Below are 21414 nucleotides of genomic sequence, written 5' to 3'. Positions count from 1 at the left end.
TACATGTTTTTCTTTTATATATCATTATTGTTGACTGTAGCATTTGCTTATATACAAATAAATGGTTTATTCTTATGGACCAAATAAATCTAAACCATTGTGTCTGACTTCATTATTAGTTTTTATGCATACTTTTATGTTGTGAGAAAGAGCATGTGAATTCTGTCAACATTCTAAATCCCGTTTCCTGCATTTTTTTACACTTATCACTTAATTTATCATAACTTTTGAAAGGTTAATGCTATTCCAATTCAGTCTTTTTTGTTAAATAGCCCACAACTTGCTGAACATGTCATACACTCTATATCTTTCTCTATCTCGTATAGAAATATGATGAAAATTCATTTTTATGCGAATGAAATTCAATTTTAACGAATTTCGGTATACATTTGGAGAGGATTTTCAAAGACTGTTCATTACTATATCAACATTACCATATGTATTTTACATCATTTGATAGAACTGACCCTTCTGATTACAATGGTATGTATATCCCATTGATGGTATGTATTATACTCAAGAAATAAGTTTTTTTGTGTAAGGAGGTCATCCAGCACCAAAAATGGAATGTTCGGCACGGGCACGAAAGGGTTAAAATATATGGTCAATAAGTATTTGAACCCCTGTGTTAAACTCCCATAGAGGCAGGCAGATTTTTATTTTTAAAGTCCAGCTCTTTCATGGATCTAGGATACTATGCATCCTGATTGAGTTCCCTTGGCCTTTGGAATTAAAATAGCCCCACGTCTTCACATACCCTTCACCATATCTTGGGAATGGCATGGGATAATAAGATCATCCAATAAAATCATCCCTCAATGAAAATCAAACCACTTTTTATGACCCTGACACACACACACACACACACACGATGTTGGCTGTTGTGCATGGTTGGTGGCAGCTAATACGTCAATTACACCATGCCAATCTTCTAGGTATGGTGAAGGCTATGTGATTAAGTGGGGCTACTTTAATTCCAAAGGCCAAGAGAACTTTATTAGGATGCGTAGTATCCTGGTTCCATGAAATAGCTGGACTAATTATTATTGACCCTATAATTTAAGGAAGAACATTTAGTTATTTACAATACATCATTCTTTCATGACAAACATTGGTGCCCTTAAAGGTTGTTCATTCCCTCATCTTCTAAATTAAGAGATTAAGATACATTTTCATAAGATTATTTTTATTCCTCTTTTTAGTCAACATTAGTATGGCTTCAAATACTTATTTCCCTCACTATAAATTACATGCTTGCTCATGTTTTGACTCATCCATAACACTGGACTGCCCATACAGATTCACTCTGATGTGATCAGGTAACAGGTTAAAAACCAAAATGGTAATGTTGCTTTGAGACTTTTGTTTTGATTAAATTATCTCATTCCACCTTCCACATTCATGTAAGGTTGGGTATGAATGTTGAAACAGTTATACATGCTTTGTGGGTAATTTAAGGGAGCTGCTATGAATATCACCCATAGGGCTGGGATAAACGATTATTTTTTAAACGATTAATCTAGCGATTATTTTTTCGATGCATCGATTAATCTAACGATTCATTTTTTCAAGTTAGACTAAACATTAATTTGACAACAGCAAGTAAATTTAGCTAGCCTAGCATTTGAATGAGTTTGTAAGTCAGACAGTACGATGTACATAGACTGTAAACATGACCGAATTTAATGTAGTACACTTTTACAATAAAACATTATCGTTTGATAAATAAATGCTTGCTTACCATTAAGGAGGAGTGAACTTGACAGAGAGCTGAACACCCCCGTTGGTCTGACTGAACTGTTGCTGAAAATGATCTCCTGGACAGTTCAAACGTTGTCGCGCGGTCAACTATAAATCCACTACTTTTCAATAACCACCTTAAGATTTCCCAGTCAACCACAAATCCATGACTTTTCAATATCTTTTAGTGAACTATGTATCTATGCTCTATCAATTATGGCAACATAAACTATAAACCAATGTTGTTTCGATATCTCTCTTATCGATATTCATGCACTGTCGGGTTTTTGTCAGGATTGTAATGCTGATTCAATGTCTATTTACCATTGAGATTTCAATCTCAACCAAAATTATGATTTGGATGGAAAAATCAACATCATATCAATGTCACCTTGCTATCTGGGGTGTTGTAAGGCTTTGTGTACAAAACCGCTTGGAGCTCCAGTGGAATTTTGATTTCACAATGAGAATTCTCGGTCTAACCATTGATGTGCCGACAATATGGCCAGCCCAGCACCAACCTCCGATCACGGTAAACAAAATCTAACTCAGATTCCATCATGTTTGAAAGTTTGTAGTGCTGCGAGGGAGAACGTGCATACGCAAGGGGCACAGTTGAGCAGAGCTGCGGCTGCTATGAATGGTCTGAACACAGAAGAGCAAGTAGCTTTGATAAAATGGCCCATTTTTAAACATATTATATAGTTATTAAACATATTATATAGTTAGTTAGTTTATTAGTTGTCCCCTTAGGGAAATTCTTTTTCACATTTTCCGAACCGCTTTTCATCCTGCATGGTCACAGGCACAGAATGGCACATGGTCACAGACATAGGAATGATACACATTACATACATCATAGGCATTTGACACAGACTTTTACATACATGAGTCAATGACGGATAAGGTTTTTCAACTGGCCAAATTTAAAATTCTAAAAATAAGAATTTCTGTTTCAATTGTTCAAACATTAAGAATGTTGGGTATATGAAAATCCATATTAAAATTTCAAGTAATGTGATTTTAGTGTTTTTTCATGAGAATTAATTGGTTGCGGCCTTAAAAAATGTCATGTGGTGCGACCATAGATTATCTTAAAATTAAATGTATTTCCTTAACATGCTTAAAAGTTTGTTTGAAACTGTTTAGAATGAACTGTTTAGAAACAAAGTATTTACATTTCTTTACTTTTTGTGAATATTGCACTGATATTTTTGTTCTATACCGTCATTGTCACCTTATAAAATATATTTAGAACCCTTATTTTTCCTGTAAGTTTTATAAAACTGATGGAAAAGTCTGAAAAATAGCATTGACTTAAACATATTATATGACTGATTAATAATTTAACCACAGAAATTTAATTTTTCATTTTGAATTTAACACAGTTATTGCTATTATTGGTTGCACCACATGATGAATGGTCGCACCAAATGACTCAAGGATCTCATATTGTTAAAAATATAAGTAGAGATTAATAAACTGTTATATTTTCATTTCATGAGGGTAATATAGTGCTTGCAAAGCAAAAAACAACAACAATTAAATAAAAAATAAAAGTTTTACACAAAGTAAAAGATTTTTAAGTTGCTAATAATGTTGAACATGTCCATATATTGGTAAAGGTATAAAAAGATAAGCTTTGTGAGGGCATTTGAAATATAGAAGGTGATGAAAACAAACACACATAGAAAGAAACAAATAAGTGTAGACAGCTTAAGGGAGAAAAGGAGGTAAAAGTGTGTGAGTGATCGAGGGGATAAACAGAAGAAATTCAGGACGTAAATTCTTTTTTTCAGTATATAGTCTCTGCTAAATTTTTCGGATTTAGCAGATGATTTTAAGAGATGGGGCAGGAGAAGATATTAAGATAGACAAAAGTGTATGGTTGGATGGAAAGGAAGAGATAATAAAAGATAAAGAAATTAAAAGACAGACAGACAGACAGACTAACAATGGCAGAATTAAAGCTTTTTTGAGTAAAAGAGTGAGACATAGAAGTTAGGCTAACTACATGGGGAGGCTAGAAGACAGACAGATGATGGATAAAGATAGATAGATAGTATGATAGATAGGTAGTGTGAGATTGATAGTGTGATAGATAGCATGATTGTGTGATAGAGAGTGATCTGTGATTGATAGTGTGTTAGTGGGATAGTTAGCGTGATAGATATATTGTGATAGATACAGCGATGAAGAGAGTAATAGGCCTAGTGTTTAACAGATAGAGATAGAGGGAGAGAGTGAGTGTGTGTCTGTGTGTATGTGAGAGAGAGAGAGATTGTGTGTATGTGTGTGTATGTGTGTGTGTGTGTGTGAGTGTGTGTGAGAGAGTGAGAGAGAGAGAGAGAGAAAGTGATACAGAAATGAAATGGGGAAGTTTTCAGAGCAAACATACTTAAACAAAAAAAGATGATTAAACAAATTTGATGATGTTGCCCAATCATCACTAATAATATAACAAATAAAAACAATAAAATAAATGTGAAACAAAACAAAAATAATGGTAATAAAATCCTATATTACAGTGTTAACGCCCCTCACAGCCACATACATAGTGATAGCCTATTTTTATGATGTTGATAAGTGAAATATATCTTTCTTGCTGAACAGAACACAGTGGGAGGGATAAATGATTAATAAATGTACATTTACCAAAGTAACCTTACATGTAAAATGATTTTTATTTTTATACATTTTTGTCATTATAATGTACCAAGAGTATATGTAAACGTTTTTTTCTGAAATCTTTGAAAATGTACTCTGAATGTATAAAAATTGATTCCATATAACACTAAAATAAATTGCATAGGCATATAAATCCTAAATTAAATGTGAAACCACACAAAAAAGCATTTTGTAATAGTCGCACCACATGATGTTTGGTCGCACCACATGACATTTTCAACTTGAGATCAAATTTACAGGCACAAAATTGACCACCTACTCATAACAAACTTGATTCCTCTAAAAGGTTACTATTTCATTTCTAATCAAAAAATAAATTTGAACAAATAAATTAATATTCATTGTATTGTTGAGGTCATACCACATGACGTCCAAATTTGGCAACTTCTTGCCAGCTGTTATTTAAGCTATGTTTTTCCAAATATAAGAGATAATTACAAACTTGTTTGCTGCCCCAATGGGTGCCTGGCAAACTAGTTTATGAATGCAACTTAAGATCTTTTAATTAATTTTAAAATAAAAGTCTCAAAATGGCAGTTTCTTGATGGTTGCACCAGATGATATTTGATTAAGTTGACATCTTCGGACAAAGTTTGTTTGTATAATAGGATGGACATAAAAATAAAAAATGCTGTGTCATTTTCTACAGAGCTACAAAACACTTTTGAAAAAATGCTAGATAGAGCAGAACGCACATTTGAATAGATTCAGTGTAATTTTAAAGAAGTTTCCCAAACTGCAGTCATGGTCGGACAGTCGCACCACATGATATTTTGATACTTCACATAAGAGAAAAATTAAAAATACCTAAAGATTTTTCAAAAGGTAAAGTGGTTACAAATATGGGAGTACTCCCACATATACATGGTGTGTATTCAGGCATTCAAACCTTTTATAAACTTAAAAAATGCTGTTGGACAGAAAATCTAGACGTCACGTCATTGACCCACATATCGGCGTGAAGATATTGTCTCAACTACATCGATTTCAAAAATATATCGGTCATATACCGATCGTAATACCGATATATCGCCCTGCCCTACCAGAAATACTCTGACTGGGAATGAACCAAGGCCCGCCGGTGTGTCAATGGTCTTGAGTGGGACGGCTAACTGTGACTGTGAGTAACTCCTCGCTCCCGCTACACATTCATACCTTTTAATCATACCTGAGATATCTGTCATACTTAGCTGTGCTGTTAGACCTGAGCTGTGCTGTGTGAAATTAAGATTCTAACCTAAATTCTGTCTAAAACTGATCATCTGAAGGGCTGACTCTTTCATTTTTCAGTCTTTATCACCATCAAATGTGACCTGTTACCATTGCCTGAGACCTCTAGCTGTTGCTGCCTGTTCAGAATTACCACTAATAAATATGTAAATTAGGATAATATTATTGGCATAATCAAGTTCTGTAAAAATACAAATTCAGTAGACATCTGGTTTCTCCCTGACAATTAATTATTGGTTAGCTTTTTTAATTGGTTTGACTTAATATTGATCAATCTCAGTAATCACACTGTAAGTAATTTGTATTTAAACTAATACAATGTTTTACACAGCAGCCTTTTTGCATGTACTGCAATGGTAATTCCTTCCTTGGAATTCATTTTTATTAAAGCAACACCAAAGAACTTTTCCTCTGTCGCACTCACGCTATTTGTTTATCCAGCAACGGTGTCCATAGACAAGGTAGAATATGTTGCATTATTTTATGAAAGTACGATGTATTGCGACACCATGCAAGTCAAATTTGTAGTTTCTTATGTCTCATTCCATCGAACTACAAACCCGCTACCTGATCTGGCAAACTTACATATCAGAACTCCCGCTATTACCGTCGGTCCCGTATTTCCACCGTCTTGCGTGTATGTGTCACTTAATATCAATTTCTATACAAACCAAGACAGCAGACTCCTAAAGAAACGCAACCACCCACACCAGAGCCATATAAAGCTAGAGTTGCGACAATGGGTGTTAAGGTCACGTGGTTCATGTAAACTTCAAATAGTTCCCGGAGGTGATTGACAATGGATTAGAATGCATTAAATAGGCTACTGTTCAATGATAGACAGAGCCACGATTTTGGTTAATTGACAGTCAATAAATGCATTGATATACAATATTTATAACACAGTGTAATTATTGTGTAAACTATGTAGTTATCCTACCATTACAACAATATTAAATTAAATTCCAGACCTTATATCTTAGCCTGCTATATAAGGTGACGTTTTTTTCCGCCCTTTTACGTATGTGTCACTTAATATTAATTTCTGTACAAAAGAAGAGATTCTTTAGAAAACGCAATTGCACCCACCCAATAAGTGTATCTAAATTATCGCTATATAAAATAAATGACCTCGTACAGTGACTCGAAAAGCTGTAAACAGTGTTTTTGAGACTGCGTGTAGCCTACAAAAGCGCATGGAGCTCCTGTGAAATTTTGATTGCAAAGAGAAACTGTAACACAGCTAGTCTAACATTACTTGTTTGAGCTTTCTACCCCACGTTTCCTCTGGTAGTCACTGATCTGAGCTAATGAGCGAATTACCTAGCCAAGCCTAGCCTATCGTCGCGGCAGAATAAAAAAAAGTTTAAAAGTTTTTTTAACATCTCCAGTGTAATGGTGGGCATTCTAAGTTAACCGTAGCATTATACCTACCTATTTAGTAACCCCATGGTAATGCGAGTGATCATAATAAAATATAAAACGTGACATGTAAGTCCTTCGATAAATAACCAGGATATGAACTCATAAACATGAACAGCATTTTGTCATCGTTTGTCATTCACCGTGCTGTGAACAGCAGATGCTAGGCTAAAGAGCTTGAGATTCAGACAGGTGAGCACCTGGAAATCGTGTGCATTGTGTCAGAAAATAGCAATTTGATCAGTGATCATGCATCATCAGCGCAAGCTTGGTTTGAAACTTTCTGGGGATGGGGATTTTACACGATCCTTCATCACTGGGCTAGCTGTGTTGTGTTAATATGACCTGCTGATGCTAACAGCTGCAGCTCCCTCAAATCTAGGTTCTCGCATGCATAGGCTAGCTTTTGCCAATGAAAATGAATGCAAAATAAAAAAAAACAGTCCTGCTCCTAACTGAAGAAACGTTTACGTTACCAACAATGTTAACAACAAACTCAGTTTCACTGCTGCAAGTAGGCCTACAAAGTTGGCTGTAAATATGCTTCGCCATATTTAACGAACCAGCTAGCTTTGTGATAACAAAATCTTACCTTTTATGTGTTTAGTCCACTGAAAGTTATCCACATATCAAACGATTAAATCCACAGTTATGGAGGAATTGTTTTGGGTTAGCAGTTGCACTTTATCCCACTTTTGCTGCCCTTTTTAAAATTAAACCACTTAAATCCATAGCCTAGATGAGCATTGCATAACGTTACAACTATGTTGACATGATGGTAAAGCTAAATGCCCAAGACACGTCACGTCATAAAAGTTGTAGGCTACAAACTTAATGACAGCTCGTTTGTGGTGTTGCCTAGTGCTGCCTAATTGAAATGGTATAGGCAAGGTTTATCTTATATTAGGTTATTATGTGTGGCACATTTATTGGGCTTTAGCCTCTTTTAATTTATTTGATAAGGGACTGATAAAAACTGAGCAGCAGAAAAGCTGTCATAGTCGATACATAAATAGTGTATTATTATAATTAGGTTATTAATACTATTACTTTTCTACTATTACTGTTGTTACTGTTATTATTATTATTATTATTATTATTCGGATGAGCCAATAATGTAAATCTGAGTCTGAAATGTTGGCTACAAACAGTCTTTAACTGCACTGCTGCTATTATAAATTGTTAACTTTCGGGAACTATTTGAGGCTTCCATTAGCCGCCATTGTTGATTAATTAGCTATGTACCAAAAATGACATTTTACCGTGACTCAAAGAGCTGTAGTGTTGTAAGGCTGCGTGTACACAACCGCTTGGAGCTCCAGTGGAATTTTAATTTCACGACGAGAATTCTCGGTCTAACCGTTCATGTGCCGTTGAAACTGTGTAAATAGGCGACCCATCAGGCCAGCACTATAACTCCGAGCGTGGTAAACAAAATCGGATATTTCAGGCAGTAAATGCTCCCGTTAAGAAACAAAAAAAAGAAGCACTGCTTCACCTGTAGCGTTATGCCTTCTCTGATTGACATGTTCTTGCCCTTCACATGTAGACCTAGAAGCTAGCTAGAACTGTTAACTTTTGAAGTAAACGTAGGCTAAACCCTGGACAACGTAAGCTAACAAGCTAACGTTATCGATGATAATTAAGTAATAAAGTTAAGGTTACATTAACTTACCAAAAATAATATGCAGTGACTTGACAGATGACCTTCCTGTACTTAACGTTTAATTGTACAAGGAAACCACTGAATGAAATGATGATCAGTTAAGTAAGGAAGGGATAACGACCGCTGAGGTGCCATTATTGGAATTAATGGACGAGGGGGGAGGCAAAGACCTACCAGACGCGCAGCGGAGTAGCCTATTTCTTCTCTCTGGGTGATAAGTTACCTTAATGACAGAGCACACTAACTTTACCATTAAACTATTATGGTAAGATGACAGAATGATAGAATGCTTACCTTAACCTTACAGCGTTGGCTAATTTCAGTTTTGGTCCAAGTCGATGTGGCTATTGCAGCTCGCGACCCGCTGCATGCGGCGGGAAATTCACTGCCTAAAATAGGCCTTTATCGCGTCACAATTGAAAGCCGGTAGTAGCACCAAAGATTGTTAAGGCGGAGCCATAGACTGTATATATAGAACTGGACAGTGTGCCATCTGTTAAGAGTGATGCGAGCGTTAGTCCAGAGCCCCCTGGTGGCTGGCTGCAGTACAATGTGTAACTCCGCCCATCCCCATGTATTTCAATGGCCAAGTAGCCAACTTTCCGTGTCACTTTTCTCACCTAAAACTATTTTTGTATCAACAACTTTTTATTCGAAAAAATAGTTGTCAAGATGCTTCAATACACACAATTTTTCTTTTCTCGCTGAAATTATTTTTTTTTATGTTATATTAACAAATCTAAAAAGGGCGTGTTTACACCTATGATTGACAGCTGGCTGGCTGCAGACACGACGCTTTGTCCATTATGTTTTACCGTCTAGGCTGCAGACACTACCACGCCATCGCTCACTTATTTTAACGACACCTGATTTCGACACATAATCTAACCTAAATAAGTGTTGCTGTCATTATCATTAGGCTATATCTTATCACAGTCTGACTAAATACATATTGATAGTCATACATTGTGTAGTTGTTTGTAAGAGACATCGTTGTTAGTTGTTACAGATTCTTTGTGAAAAAAGATGTGCTGTTCTTTCGTAGATGATAAGTATATTAGCTCATAGCATGCTACATCATGCTAGCATTAGCCAGTTGATAGGTAAAGTAAAAGGGCTCTGCTATATTGATCCGAAGTGACGTTAGCCATAGTCCCCATAATTTACAGTCCTACTTGTTTCAAATGGTTTAACGTAACCAGTGATTGCCGCCATCATCGTTGCAACTTCATTTGAATACACTTTGTCACTGGAGAAGGCGATGTTCAGTTTCATTAACGTTAACTCTTGCTTAGTTTTGCGAATGGCAATAAACGCCACCTAGCCTGCTAGGTCGACAACCTCGGTATGCCCATTTATGAATCAGCCCGACAAATAACTTTACTTGTGTTTTAGTGAACACATTATTGGACCATAGCTTAACGTGAGGTAGGATTCAAAGTTACAAATGGACAATTTGCTTAGTATGCTCATAACAGCGGTATCTGAAAATGCTGAGTTAAGGTATCGTTGTTACCTGCGATTGCACTGCTGGAGAAGCATTTTGCATTGGTATGATTTGATCAGGTATTCCCAGTGATGTGTAAATCCTCCCATAGACGTACCCCATTTCAAAATAATACGTCTAAATTGAAAACTGTGACAACTCATTGATAGGCTCTCTCAATATGTCTGTAATCGTATGCCTCTACCACAGGCTTGCTAGTCTTTCACCAGAGAGGGTGCTCCATTATAAATAAAAAATGTAATGCTGCAGCCTTCATGTCAGCTGTAAAAATATGAGAACATGGACCTACTACATCAGGATACTCTGTAAACATTTTACACATAATCAGGAAGCTACTTTGCTGTTCAGTGTGTGATGTGTTTAAAGTGGTACTACGTTTAAAGAAACATTTTTATTCTTTGTTTCAAGTGCATAAGAAAATACATTATGATGATGATGGTTATGGTTACCCTTAACAAATACAAAACAATATAATACTTAAAACAGGGATCAATCAATAGCCTAATGAAATAAACAATGAGGGGGGAAAGCAATAATAAATAATAATGCCCATTCAATCAATAATATCAAAAACATGGTAAGACTACATTAAAGAGAATATCAATAATAAAAATGTAAAATTAATCAACAGCCTATAATGAAAATAAAACAGTACTACTGCACACAAACCATAATGTATAAGTGCTTAAAAGACCAAAAACTATCACAAGAACGAAGAGCACTGGGCAACTCATTCCACCAACATGGAACCACTGAGGAAAAGAGTCTTGAATTTGACCTAGCGTTTAAGACTGAAGCTCATCAGAAGACCGCAGTGGGCGGTTGGGGATGTATATCTTGATCATTGAATTAAAATAACAAGGAGCAGATCCAGTCAGTGTCCTATAGGCCAAAGTGAGAGATTTAAATTTAATTCTGGCTACTGTAGGGAGCCAATGGAGAGTAACTAGGAGAGGAGTTACGATGTGTCCTCTTTGGCTGATTGAAGACCAGTCATGTTACAGCATTCTGAATGATAGATCACACAAAAGAAATAAAAAAAACATTCAATATTGATTTAGTATCAACAAATAATTATTATTTTAGTAACGTCTACATCTTTGTGTAGGCTACAGTTAAATACTAAGCAATGGCTTCTGATTTAAATACCAAGGCAGTTAAATGACCGTGGTATGGTATAGTCTACGTAAACCCATTTAAAAAGCATCATCATCTCAGTATACCCATTTAAAATAGGCAAGGATACGTATTTAATAACATTTGGGGTTGCTCACAGTATACCCACCACTACAACTAACTAACTAGACTACACCACTGGTTAAATGGCGCATTGCAATTTACAATTTGTGTGAGTTCAGGGGCATACAGAAAGTTGAAGTTTGGGTGACATCAATAAAGAAAATAGAAACAAAGGGATGTGTACAGACTCTAGTATGAATGATGTCACATTAACAGAAGGTTCAGAGCAGCGGCAGACTTTTCTTGGTGCCACGCAAGTTATTGAAAGTCATGTGTTTTCAGAACGTAGTGGTGCTGTGCCATGTCCCATGTATAAGGGGCTTCATGTTGATCCAGTGACGGTGGGTGATGATGTCAGGGAGATGGATGTCAGGGGACTTGGAGAAAGGGGGGAGGTCATGCCACCTCAGACCACTCCAGCCAAACCACTTCACGTAGGCATTCCCTTGCTTGCAGACTAATGTAGATCATGGAGACCACCTTGCCGCCACCTCCAGTACATTCAGCCATCACCCATATCTTACCTGCAAAAAGGAAAGTTACAATAAAGTTAGTCAGACAATTTTACAACATTACAAAGCATCTAATCAGGCACTCAACACCACTAGTAATACCAATTAATTAAATATGTGTGTGCAATAAACTTTACAGCCTACCTAATGTTAACTACACATTTAAATATGCGGTGTGAATGTTATTAACTTGCGTCAGCTTGAAAAATAACGTTATCAGTATGACTGATCATGGACGTTAGATGACAAACTAAGGTCTTTCTCAAATGTTCACCGATATCCCTGGGAAGTGACTGGTTCTTGGCGTAGTGTTTAATGCAGGCGTTTCATTTATCGATCATTCACTTATGCGGTCTACAACTACCGACCTACCGATCTATTTTTTTTACAGTCTATGCTACCGACCTACCATCACAGAAGTAGCTCTAACAGGTGTCTGTCGTTAACGTTAGAAAAATGCAACGCTGGCAAACTGGCTAGTAGTTACATTAACATGACGGGTTGATGAGGTCCATACTTCACATTACGTTAACGTTAACTTGCGTTGCTTTATCACATCATACCGTTGCTTTATCACATCATATACTGTACTGACTGTCTAGTGTTATTAATCCCCATGTACAGTCAATGGTTACTCCATGTTGATATGGCATACATTAAGATTGAGAAAACAGCAACAACTAATAAAACCAAGTATATCATGCATCGACTGTTACGGGAGCTGTGTGCTAATCTTCACTTCAACGACTAACTTAGCCTCCCGTTAATGTAGCTGCTAACGTTAGCATCTAATTCGCTGTCCGTATTTCTGTTGTTAGCTCATTAGTATTCACCATACTAAATTGTCACAGTCTATAATCAACATAATAAGCTCTCTTAGACGTATTTAAGAACACCAATAGACAAAAAAAAACTTTTCAATTGATACGCAACACTTACCAGACAAGAACAAACCGATTGTTGTTTGTACTGTTTAGCTAACTCACAGCCGCAAAATTCATCCAGCCAGCTAGCCTTCTGCGCCGAGTCGACCTGCGTTGTGGAAAGGAGAAGGGGGCGGGTTTCACTTGACATGGGGCGTGTTTAACTCGCTGAGTGGCAACTGAGTGGGCGTGCCTGACCGCGACTCCTCTTCACTGCGCATGCTTCAACTTTTGCTGCGCAGCCGCACTTCAAATTGGCTCCAAATTTTCCAAGATGGCGTCGCCTCGGCGGCTTCAATTCCATAGAACATTGTAGAATGCAGCCACACTGTCCAGTTCTATATATACAGTCTATGGGCGGAGCAAGATGTTTCATCAGGAGCCACTTCCGGGAACCCGGATCGCACGAGGGGGGGTCAAAATCCCCCTTTATGCAGAGCAGAGGCAGCGATTGCTCCATTGAAGTCTATGGGCATAGCTCAGAATTTCACCACATATGCTAAGGTCTTGGTTCTATAGAGTTAGGAATGTGAATTCCGGGCACGTTTTCATGATCCTCAAACCCTTCTGAACATTTCAGGTACATATTTAGCATTTTTGAGCATTCCAGTCTGGAGAAAATCAACCTTATATCAGGTGTGCGCCGGTTATTTATGAAGCTGCTGTTGGCCGATTGCAACGTACGCTCGTCAATACGTCATCGACACGCCTCTTTATGCAGACAGGATTCGATCCCCATTTCGCGCCCATAGACATGAACTACGACGAAGTATCTTGCTCCGCCTTAACAATCTTTGGTAGCACCGCTGTCTCGCTATCCCGCTATCAGAGCCCGTCTATGGAGAGCCTTGCCACTCCGTATTAAGTCCCATTGTACCGAATTTTGGTTGCAGTTCCACCAGATTTCCACTGGGGGCGATTGCCATGAGTGCAGAATCAATGGGAGTCAATGGAGCTAGACGGCTAAATTTGTGTCTTTGTGTCTCTGTTTCCAGCAGCCAATGCGGCGTCTATGTATATTATGTCTATGCTTACCACCGTGACACCATGTCACATGGCCTTAAAATATCGCGGGAGTCTTAGCCTGCTGACAGATCTTGCAGTTGCCTTCCACGAGCTGCACGGGCTGAAACACGCCCTCATGATGTCAGTTCAAAGACGTGATAGGGCCATTTGGGAGGAATGTCCTCATGACGATTATGACGGGAGGCTCATGCTGCTTCCTTATGTTGGAATATGCGAAAATAAACAGAAATCGAAGGGATACCTTCTTATACGTGATTTCTGCAACAATGGTAGGCTAGCCTACTGAAAACGTTTGGATATTCTGTTATTTTCTGCTGTTGGCTAAATAGATAGACACACATATAGGGGAAACACTTGATATTGAATTTATGTGCTACAATGCAGGCCTGTTAACTGTATGACAGCAGTGGTTTATTTAAACTACATCATAAGAATTTATTTCGTCAGTCATAATGCTCATTTTAATGAGTAAAAATTAAAGTTCTGCTGTGTTTATTGCAAACAAAATTCCGCGATATCTCCCGCGATATCTCCCGCGATGTCTCACGCGAGTCACGTCAGGCAGACTGTAGCCTGCCTGTCCGGGATGAGCTGCCCTCTGTTGTAGCTCCTCCCGGCTAGCCTCTGAAGATCACGTTTACGTAGAAAGCCAGACCAAGTCAGACTCAGCCGAAGTCGAACAAGCCTAATGTCTAATAAGGGGAGAACCGCCACTCTCGGAAAACTTCCGGTTTCTAAACTGGTTGCAGTTCCTTTTCTGGTTCCACATGCAGTGTTGCCAACTATTTCGAATGAAAAGTAGCTAAAGCCAGCTCCAAAAGTCGTTAAATGACGTCACACGCTGATTTTTTGCATATTAATTATGTCAGCACGTCGTACCCCCCCCCCCCCAAAAAAAAAAAAAAAAACGGTAATGGCCCTTCAATTCCTGTTTGCTTTTCTCCTACTCATATAGGCAGCTTTAAGAGCCTAGTTTAAATATATTTGATTTAATATACTTGTATATTTATTTATAGGCTACACTTTACCTTCTGTAGCCTATCATCTAGACTACACTAGCATCAGGTGGCTGAAAAGCAGTCATTTCCAACCTATTCACTGCTGCATCTGCTTTGCACTGCTTGAAGTCTGATTATAATGTGACCATAGGGTCACATTATAATTAGGGTACATTGCTACACGCAATGTACCCTTACGCCAATGGCTATATTTTGGATATATTTAGGCTACATAATATAGGCTTAAATGTCACTCGGACAGAGCGATAGAATTTATTTATGCAGATCTGGCCATGCTGCTCGCATGGTGGAGGTGGTGACACGCTCTCTCCCTCTCCCACACACACACACACATTAGGTCATGCATAGTCTATCACAAGATGATGGGAATGCCGGCCCTGTATGGATAGGGATAGGGAGTCATTATCTCTACAGCAAAAGGCCTGCTACATAAAAAAAAAAATGTCAGCCATTTAGTAATGATTTACACTGTTGATTTGCTATCTACTTCCCTGATCATTTAGGACATACAGTACACTATGTGTTCCTTTTTGTGTGTTCATGTCCTTGTGATGTGTGTGTCTTTGTCAGCTAAGAAAAAAAAAACAAAAAAACATCAACAAAAAGAAAAAAAATACTAACATTGTCTCTTGTCTTGTCTCGTCATCTCACTCCTGATCTGTGCCTTGCCGTGGCAAATGAGCTTTTGAACTAAACAGGTCTTGTCTACTTGTGTTTGTGTGTCATCTGAATAATATATATGTGGCCCATACATGGAATCAGAGTGCCTACTGTATGTAGTAAATGGAAAATCTCTACAGCAAAAGGCCAGTCTACCGCTACATGCATTTGGTTTGTTTCTGCCATTTATTAGTAATGATTTACACAGTTTGTTCACTACTTACTATTTACCTGAGCATTCAGTATTGTGCAATATAGCATACAGAAGGTGAGGGACATTTTGGGGGGAAAGAAGTGGTGCATTTTATCATTCAAACATGCGACTTTTCATGAAAATTCTATAATCCAAGATGGCCGCCACCATATGACGTCACAATATGCAAATTAGATATAAACATTTAATCTCTACATAAACTTTGGGTCATCCTTAATATTTCTCTAATTTACAGAAAGTCTCTATCTCTTATCACTTTTAAGATATAGCCTTTTGAAATGAAGATGTCAAAATTGATCGTTTCGGAAAAAATCCTCTGGCGCCTAAAGGGTTAAGCTGCTGCTGCAGTCAACCTGGGCAAACTGAAGGATAACACATAGAGAAAACAAAAGTCGCCAGACACACGAAAAAGTCGCCAGATTTGTTGTCAGTCGCTAGATATACTTTTCAGTCGCCAGAGACGGCCAAAAGTCGTTAAATCTAAATTGGCAACACTGTCCACATGAGGGCGCTCACGAATAAGTGCAGAATGAATGGAGGCCTATGGAGCTGTACCCCTCAAATCCACTTTTCTCGGGATATCATTTTTTTCCCAGAAATTCGAATGTTGCAGTCGAAAGAGGGGGCAGAGAAAATACAAACCGCTGAGTATTATATTTTTGGAGTCACTTATTTGTTCTAAAAAGCCTTTCAAATGTGTCAATGACGTCATTCATTAGCAGAAAGCTAGTGTGTTGTGGGCAACAACGACCTAACCTGTAAGAAATCGAAAGGACGTGACTACTCGTTCATTCAACTTTTGACCTATCCATATTAAGCTTGCAGAAACCACAATCAAATATTCAATTTCTCAACGACAACCAGGTGAAAGAGACAAATTTAGCCGTCTAGCTCCATAGACCCCCATTGTTTTTGCACTTATTCGTGATCGCCCCTAGCGGAACTGCAACAGATTGCAGGTACAATGGAGTTAATAGGGAGTGATCCGGCTCTCCGTAAACGGGCTCTGTCATGACGTAGTGTACCTCCTCAGTTGTTACAGATGTGACCAACAACAGATCCCACGACCGCAGATTCGTCATATCAGTCCACTTAAATTCAATTGCAATGCTTGTGCTGCTAAACTTTGTCAATAAATGTTTGTATAACCTGCACGACAGGGTAATGGCCTATACTTGTGCAGGGACAGTCTATAGTCTAATATCTAGGTTCAGTGGAGATTGGTGTAGGTTTTTTCTAGACCAGATTCTAGTACTCACCCCAAAGACAACACACATACTCGTGGATAAAGTTTATAATAAAAAGATATATTTTATTTCACAGGTCAAAGTCATTCAATTCAGTTTAAATTATTTCAATATCAATATTAAAAGAGATGTATTATGTTATATCTGTTTACTATTCTATTATGCTATTTTATATGTTCTATTCTAATATTCTATTTATTGTATTTATATATCCATGTACTACTTTATATTGTTTTGTTCTATTTAATATCTAAGTCTAATTGTATTTTCCTTTTTAAAATACTATTAATATATTAACCTAACGTTATACTATATTACCTAATATCTTGTCTTATATTTATTATCCAATATTATTATATACTATAAATTAAACCAAAATAAAACCCAACCCAAAACAAAAAGTGAGTGCACTCAAGAAAATAATAAAGAAAAGAAATGAAAAGGGGAAATGGTTCAGTCCAACTTGTGCAAAGTGCAATGTCCAGATCCTACCACAATCACAAGGGTAAGGGGATGTGTAGCCTAACAGGCAGTCCAAAAGGAAGGGGCAAGTTGATGTAGATGGTGACGACGGTGAATCCAAATCCAGGACGATAAGGGAAATCCAGAAGGTATCCAAGAGTTCCAGGGCAAGGCAACGGGGTTTGCATGACAGCCAGACAGCGTTATTAAATCTGTCCACGTATAGCTTGGTTGCTATGGCTTCCGTGGACATCATGTAGCCTGAGTCGGCGGCTAACAGCAACCGGAGCTTACAGTTCTTTTAACAAGCACATTATTATATTAAATTGTCTAAATTTCATACTTTAAATAAACTCTATGGTTGATCTATAGATCGGGTGTCCTGACTGGTTTTAAATGTCTAGCAATCAAATCGGAATTACCGATACAATTTTAGCTGGGCTAGCTTAGGTTTCAAGTGTTCAAGGTTTGCTCACCAGGATTCCAGTACCATACAAAATACAAGGGAAAAGTCTTCTTTCTTCTGTTCTATATATACAGTCTATGCTACCAGGGAATTATTGCGCATCATAATGGGAAGTGGCAATTCATTGGGTTACAATCTCCCCTTCCCCTTCATCAGTCTCTGCATGCGTTTACACACGGCCTGATCTTGCGGAGGGCACCGAAGAAGTATCAGGAACATTTCTGCCCAAACTCTCAAAAAATGAAGCAATGGCTAGGACTAAAGGCCTTCCCAGTTCACCATAACAGAGTCTCTCAGGGGGATGTCTGTCTCTGCTAGATCTTCTGATCGGTTCACTCTCAGACAGGTTAGCCTGGGCAGTCACACCAGTGGGCTGTGCACTCTCAAGTTCTAGTGAGTTGTTCTCAGACGGATGTCCTTCAATTGGTCCAAATTGAGGTATAACAGTAATAGATGGCACAGTGTCTCCCTCAAGTAAGTGTCTTTTAATAGGTTCATCTGTAAGTATCTCTGTCTCATGCACAATTGATTCCTCTTCAAATAATTGATTCTGAACAGACTCAGGGGTATGGGGTACTGCTCCCTATGCGAAGCCTGGACGAGGAGAAACATTTTCAATATTTTAGGATGTCGGCGCCAAAATTTGATGAATTACTTTCACGAGTCGTCCGCTTTCTCCCGGACACGCACCAAAATCACCGCAACCCCATCGGGGTTTCTCAAAGGCTCGCAGTGACTTTGAGGTACCTCGCAACCGGCATCGGCCTGCAACCACTCGCGGCCAGCTACAAAATGGGCACCAGAACTGTTGCGGGCATTGTTGAAGAAATGTGTTGTGCTATCTGGGATGCCCTTCAGTCGGAGGTCATGGCCTATCCTTCGCGCAGTCAGTGGCAGGACATTGCGGAGGACTTTTGGAGACAGTGGCAGTTTCCCCCGTGTCTCGGGGCGATTGATGGGAAGCATGTTCGCATCAGAGCACCACCACGATCGGGCAGCGACTTCTACAATTACAAAGGTTTTTTTTCAATTATCCTGATGGCAGCTGCTGATGCGAACTATCGGTTCATTTATGTCGATGTTGGCGCATACGGCCGTGAGAGTGATGGAGGTGTGTTGGGCCGCAGTGCATTTGGTCCAGACTGGCAGAGGGCAATATCAATCTACCCGCCCCTGCTGTCCTACCAGGCACCACAACGCCCAGTCCTTTTTTTTTCCTGGGGGATGAGGCCTTTCCCTTACAGCAGAACCTGATGCGACCCTATCCAGGTGAGAATAAAAAATAATTGATAGCAGATGGAAATAAACGTAGGTCTCTTCGATCAAATAGCAGAAGCAATGAAAAAGAGAGAGCGCACAGGTCTTCTGGTGTTAGCTCGTTTATAGATTGTTATGTTTATTTTTTAATGACATTCATATGCCTATATTAGTCGGAAAAACTCATTTATAACGGGAAAATGCATAGGCTACTCAGGCTCACAGTGTGCGCAATGGCACAGTTGACCATTAGCCTATAAGCTATTAAACTAATCCAGTTGTTGGCGTCAGCCGTCATCTGTTCTGCCTAGTTCCTGCATGACACTTATTTGTCTTCTCATTAAAGGCACGTACCTGGAGGATATGAAGCGCATTTACAATTACCGACAGGCCAGGGCGAGCCGCGTTGTGGAGAACGCTTTCGGTATATTGGCTGCGCGCTTTCGCATTTTCAACCGCCCGATTGACCTCAAACCTGAGAATGCGGTGAAGATTGTGAAGGCGTGTACGGCTCTTCACAACTTCCTGGCATCCACTGAACGTGCCAGATACATGCCCGCCACCTTTGTGGATACCACGTCTGACACCGGCGAGGTCCGGCCTGGAGAGTGGAGGCAGCACGTTGCGGGGGACCAGAACATGTTCGACGGACCACGGTGTTCGGTCAGAAGTCAGACCCTCCCGGAGAGCGGCACTTGTCAGGGAGCAGCTGGCTGACTACTTCTTATCAGATGCCGGCGTGTTTCCCCACCAGTACAGTGTGTTACGAGTGGGTAGCACTGACCAATACATTTCTAAAAGGTCGCTTGGAAGCATGAGTTTTGATTTATTAGTTCACATAGCCTATGTTAACTAATTTGGTTTTATGTGAAAACTAATTATACAAAATGTTTATACAACGGGCTACTACCTTGATAGTGATGAATGAATCAAGTGTAGGCCAATTCTATAGAGCCTATCCACAGAAATTATAGGGTAGGCCTAGGTAACATTATTAGATAAAAAAATATATATTATTTATTATTTGTAAAAAATATTTATTTATCACACATATCGAGCACGTAACTTGACCCCCACTACCATACACATTAAAAATAGGCCTGCTGAACACCTCAGCCAACATTGAAATGGTAACAATGGAATAATTCATTTGGAGTGTGAACTTTGTGAACATGTTATCACACAGAACACAAATGTGAGTATAACAAATAACGTCAGCATTTCGCTTGTCGTCTGCAATATCGGGAGACAAAATAACATATTTCAGACAGAACAACATGACATAACAAATGTCAATAACAAATATATTATAAAATTCTAATACGTTATAACGCTGGCAACAGCATATCGCCACAATATCGGGAGACAAATTAAAAGGGCTCATACTGCCGCATGAGCTGCTTGATGTCGCGCATCAAAATAGCGCATTGTTCCTGCGGGAGATTTTGTAGAAAATGGCACAGGTAATTACAAAAAGTGGTATGTATGTCGCTCTTCCCCCCCCTCTCTCCCTCTCTCTCTCCTCCCGTATTTCCTGCAGCCTATCGAGGAGGGTAGTCTCAAATGGATCCATATTCGGCCTGACGCTTTTACACTTCCTTTTACCACCACGGGAGGCTGATGTCGGGGTGGTAGGGGATGAGATGGTATAACTGCAGAAACTGTCGTAGCCACTAGTGTCAGGGTGGTGGGACGGTGAGATGGAAGTGAGGTAGAAGCTACTGATGTCGGGGAGGTCGGGTTGGGGGTAGATGGTGCTGCCTGATCTCCCTGCGTAAAACTTTCCTCCTCATCATCACCATCGTCGCCCTCATCATCTCCCTCACCTGCCTACACAGAAAAAAAATGTAGGCCTACATTTGTTTCAATCGTCCTAGGCTACCAGCATACCATTATTCGCAAAGTGCTTTATACAATCAGGGTGTAGTGGAGGCTAAACGCAAGTAACCTCAACGCAGTTTATCCACCACTGAGATTTCAGCCTATAGTGTATCCATCTCTTATTAGAGTTTATCCAAGTTTCAAAAGAGTTTGATCACCAAAGCACATTTTAACACATTACACATTCACACATTATCCACATTCACAATATGTAGGCCTAGCTACACTCATCAACACCACTGATATTGTTATAAA

General features: G+C 38.9%; 1 protein-coding gene across 1 annotated transcript in view; it reads right to left on the bottom strand.

Annotated features, from left to right (window-relative positions):
- hfm1 (helicase for meiosis 1) overlaps positions 1–18987 on the bottom strand; it is a 361977-nt gene extending 342990 nt beyond the window's left edge. Inside the window, exons 1-3 of the mRNA XM_042091457.1 lie at positions 18683–18987; positions 9041–9146; positions 1742–1817 (exon numbers count right to left, since the gene is read on the bottom strand). Coding sequence (XP_041947391.1) covers positions 1742–1817; positions 9041–9146; positions 18683–18987 — 487 coding nt within the window. The remainder of the gene's footprint in view (positions 1–1741; positions 1818–9040; positions 9147–18682) is intronic.
- Positions 18988–21414: the final 2427 nt, after the last annotated feature.

Source organism: Alosa sapidissima, chromosome 1 (genome assembly GCF_018492685.1).
Source record: "Alosa sapidissima isolate fAloSap1 chromosome 1, fAloSap1.pri, whole genome shotgun sequence".
Taxonomy (NCBI): domain Eukaryota; kingdom Metazoa; phylum Chordata; class Actinopteri; order Clupeiformes; family Clupeidae; genus Alosa; species Alosa sapidissima.
The sequence above is the reverse complement of the archived record's forward strand: the minus strand, read 5'-3'. Positions and strand labels throughout refer to the sequence as shown.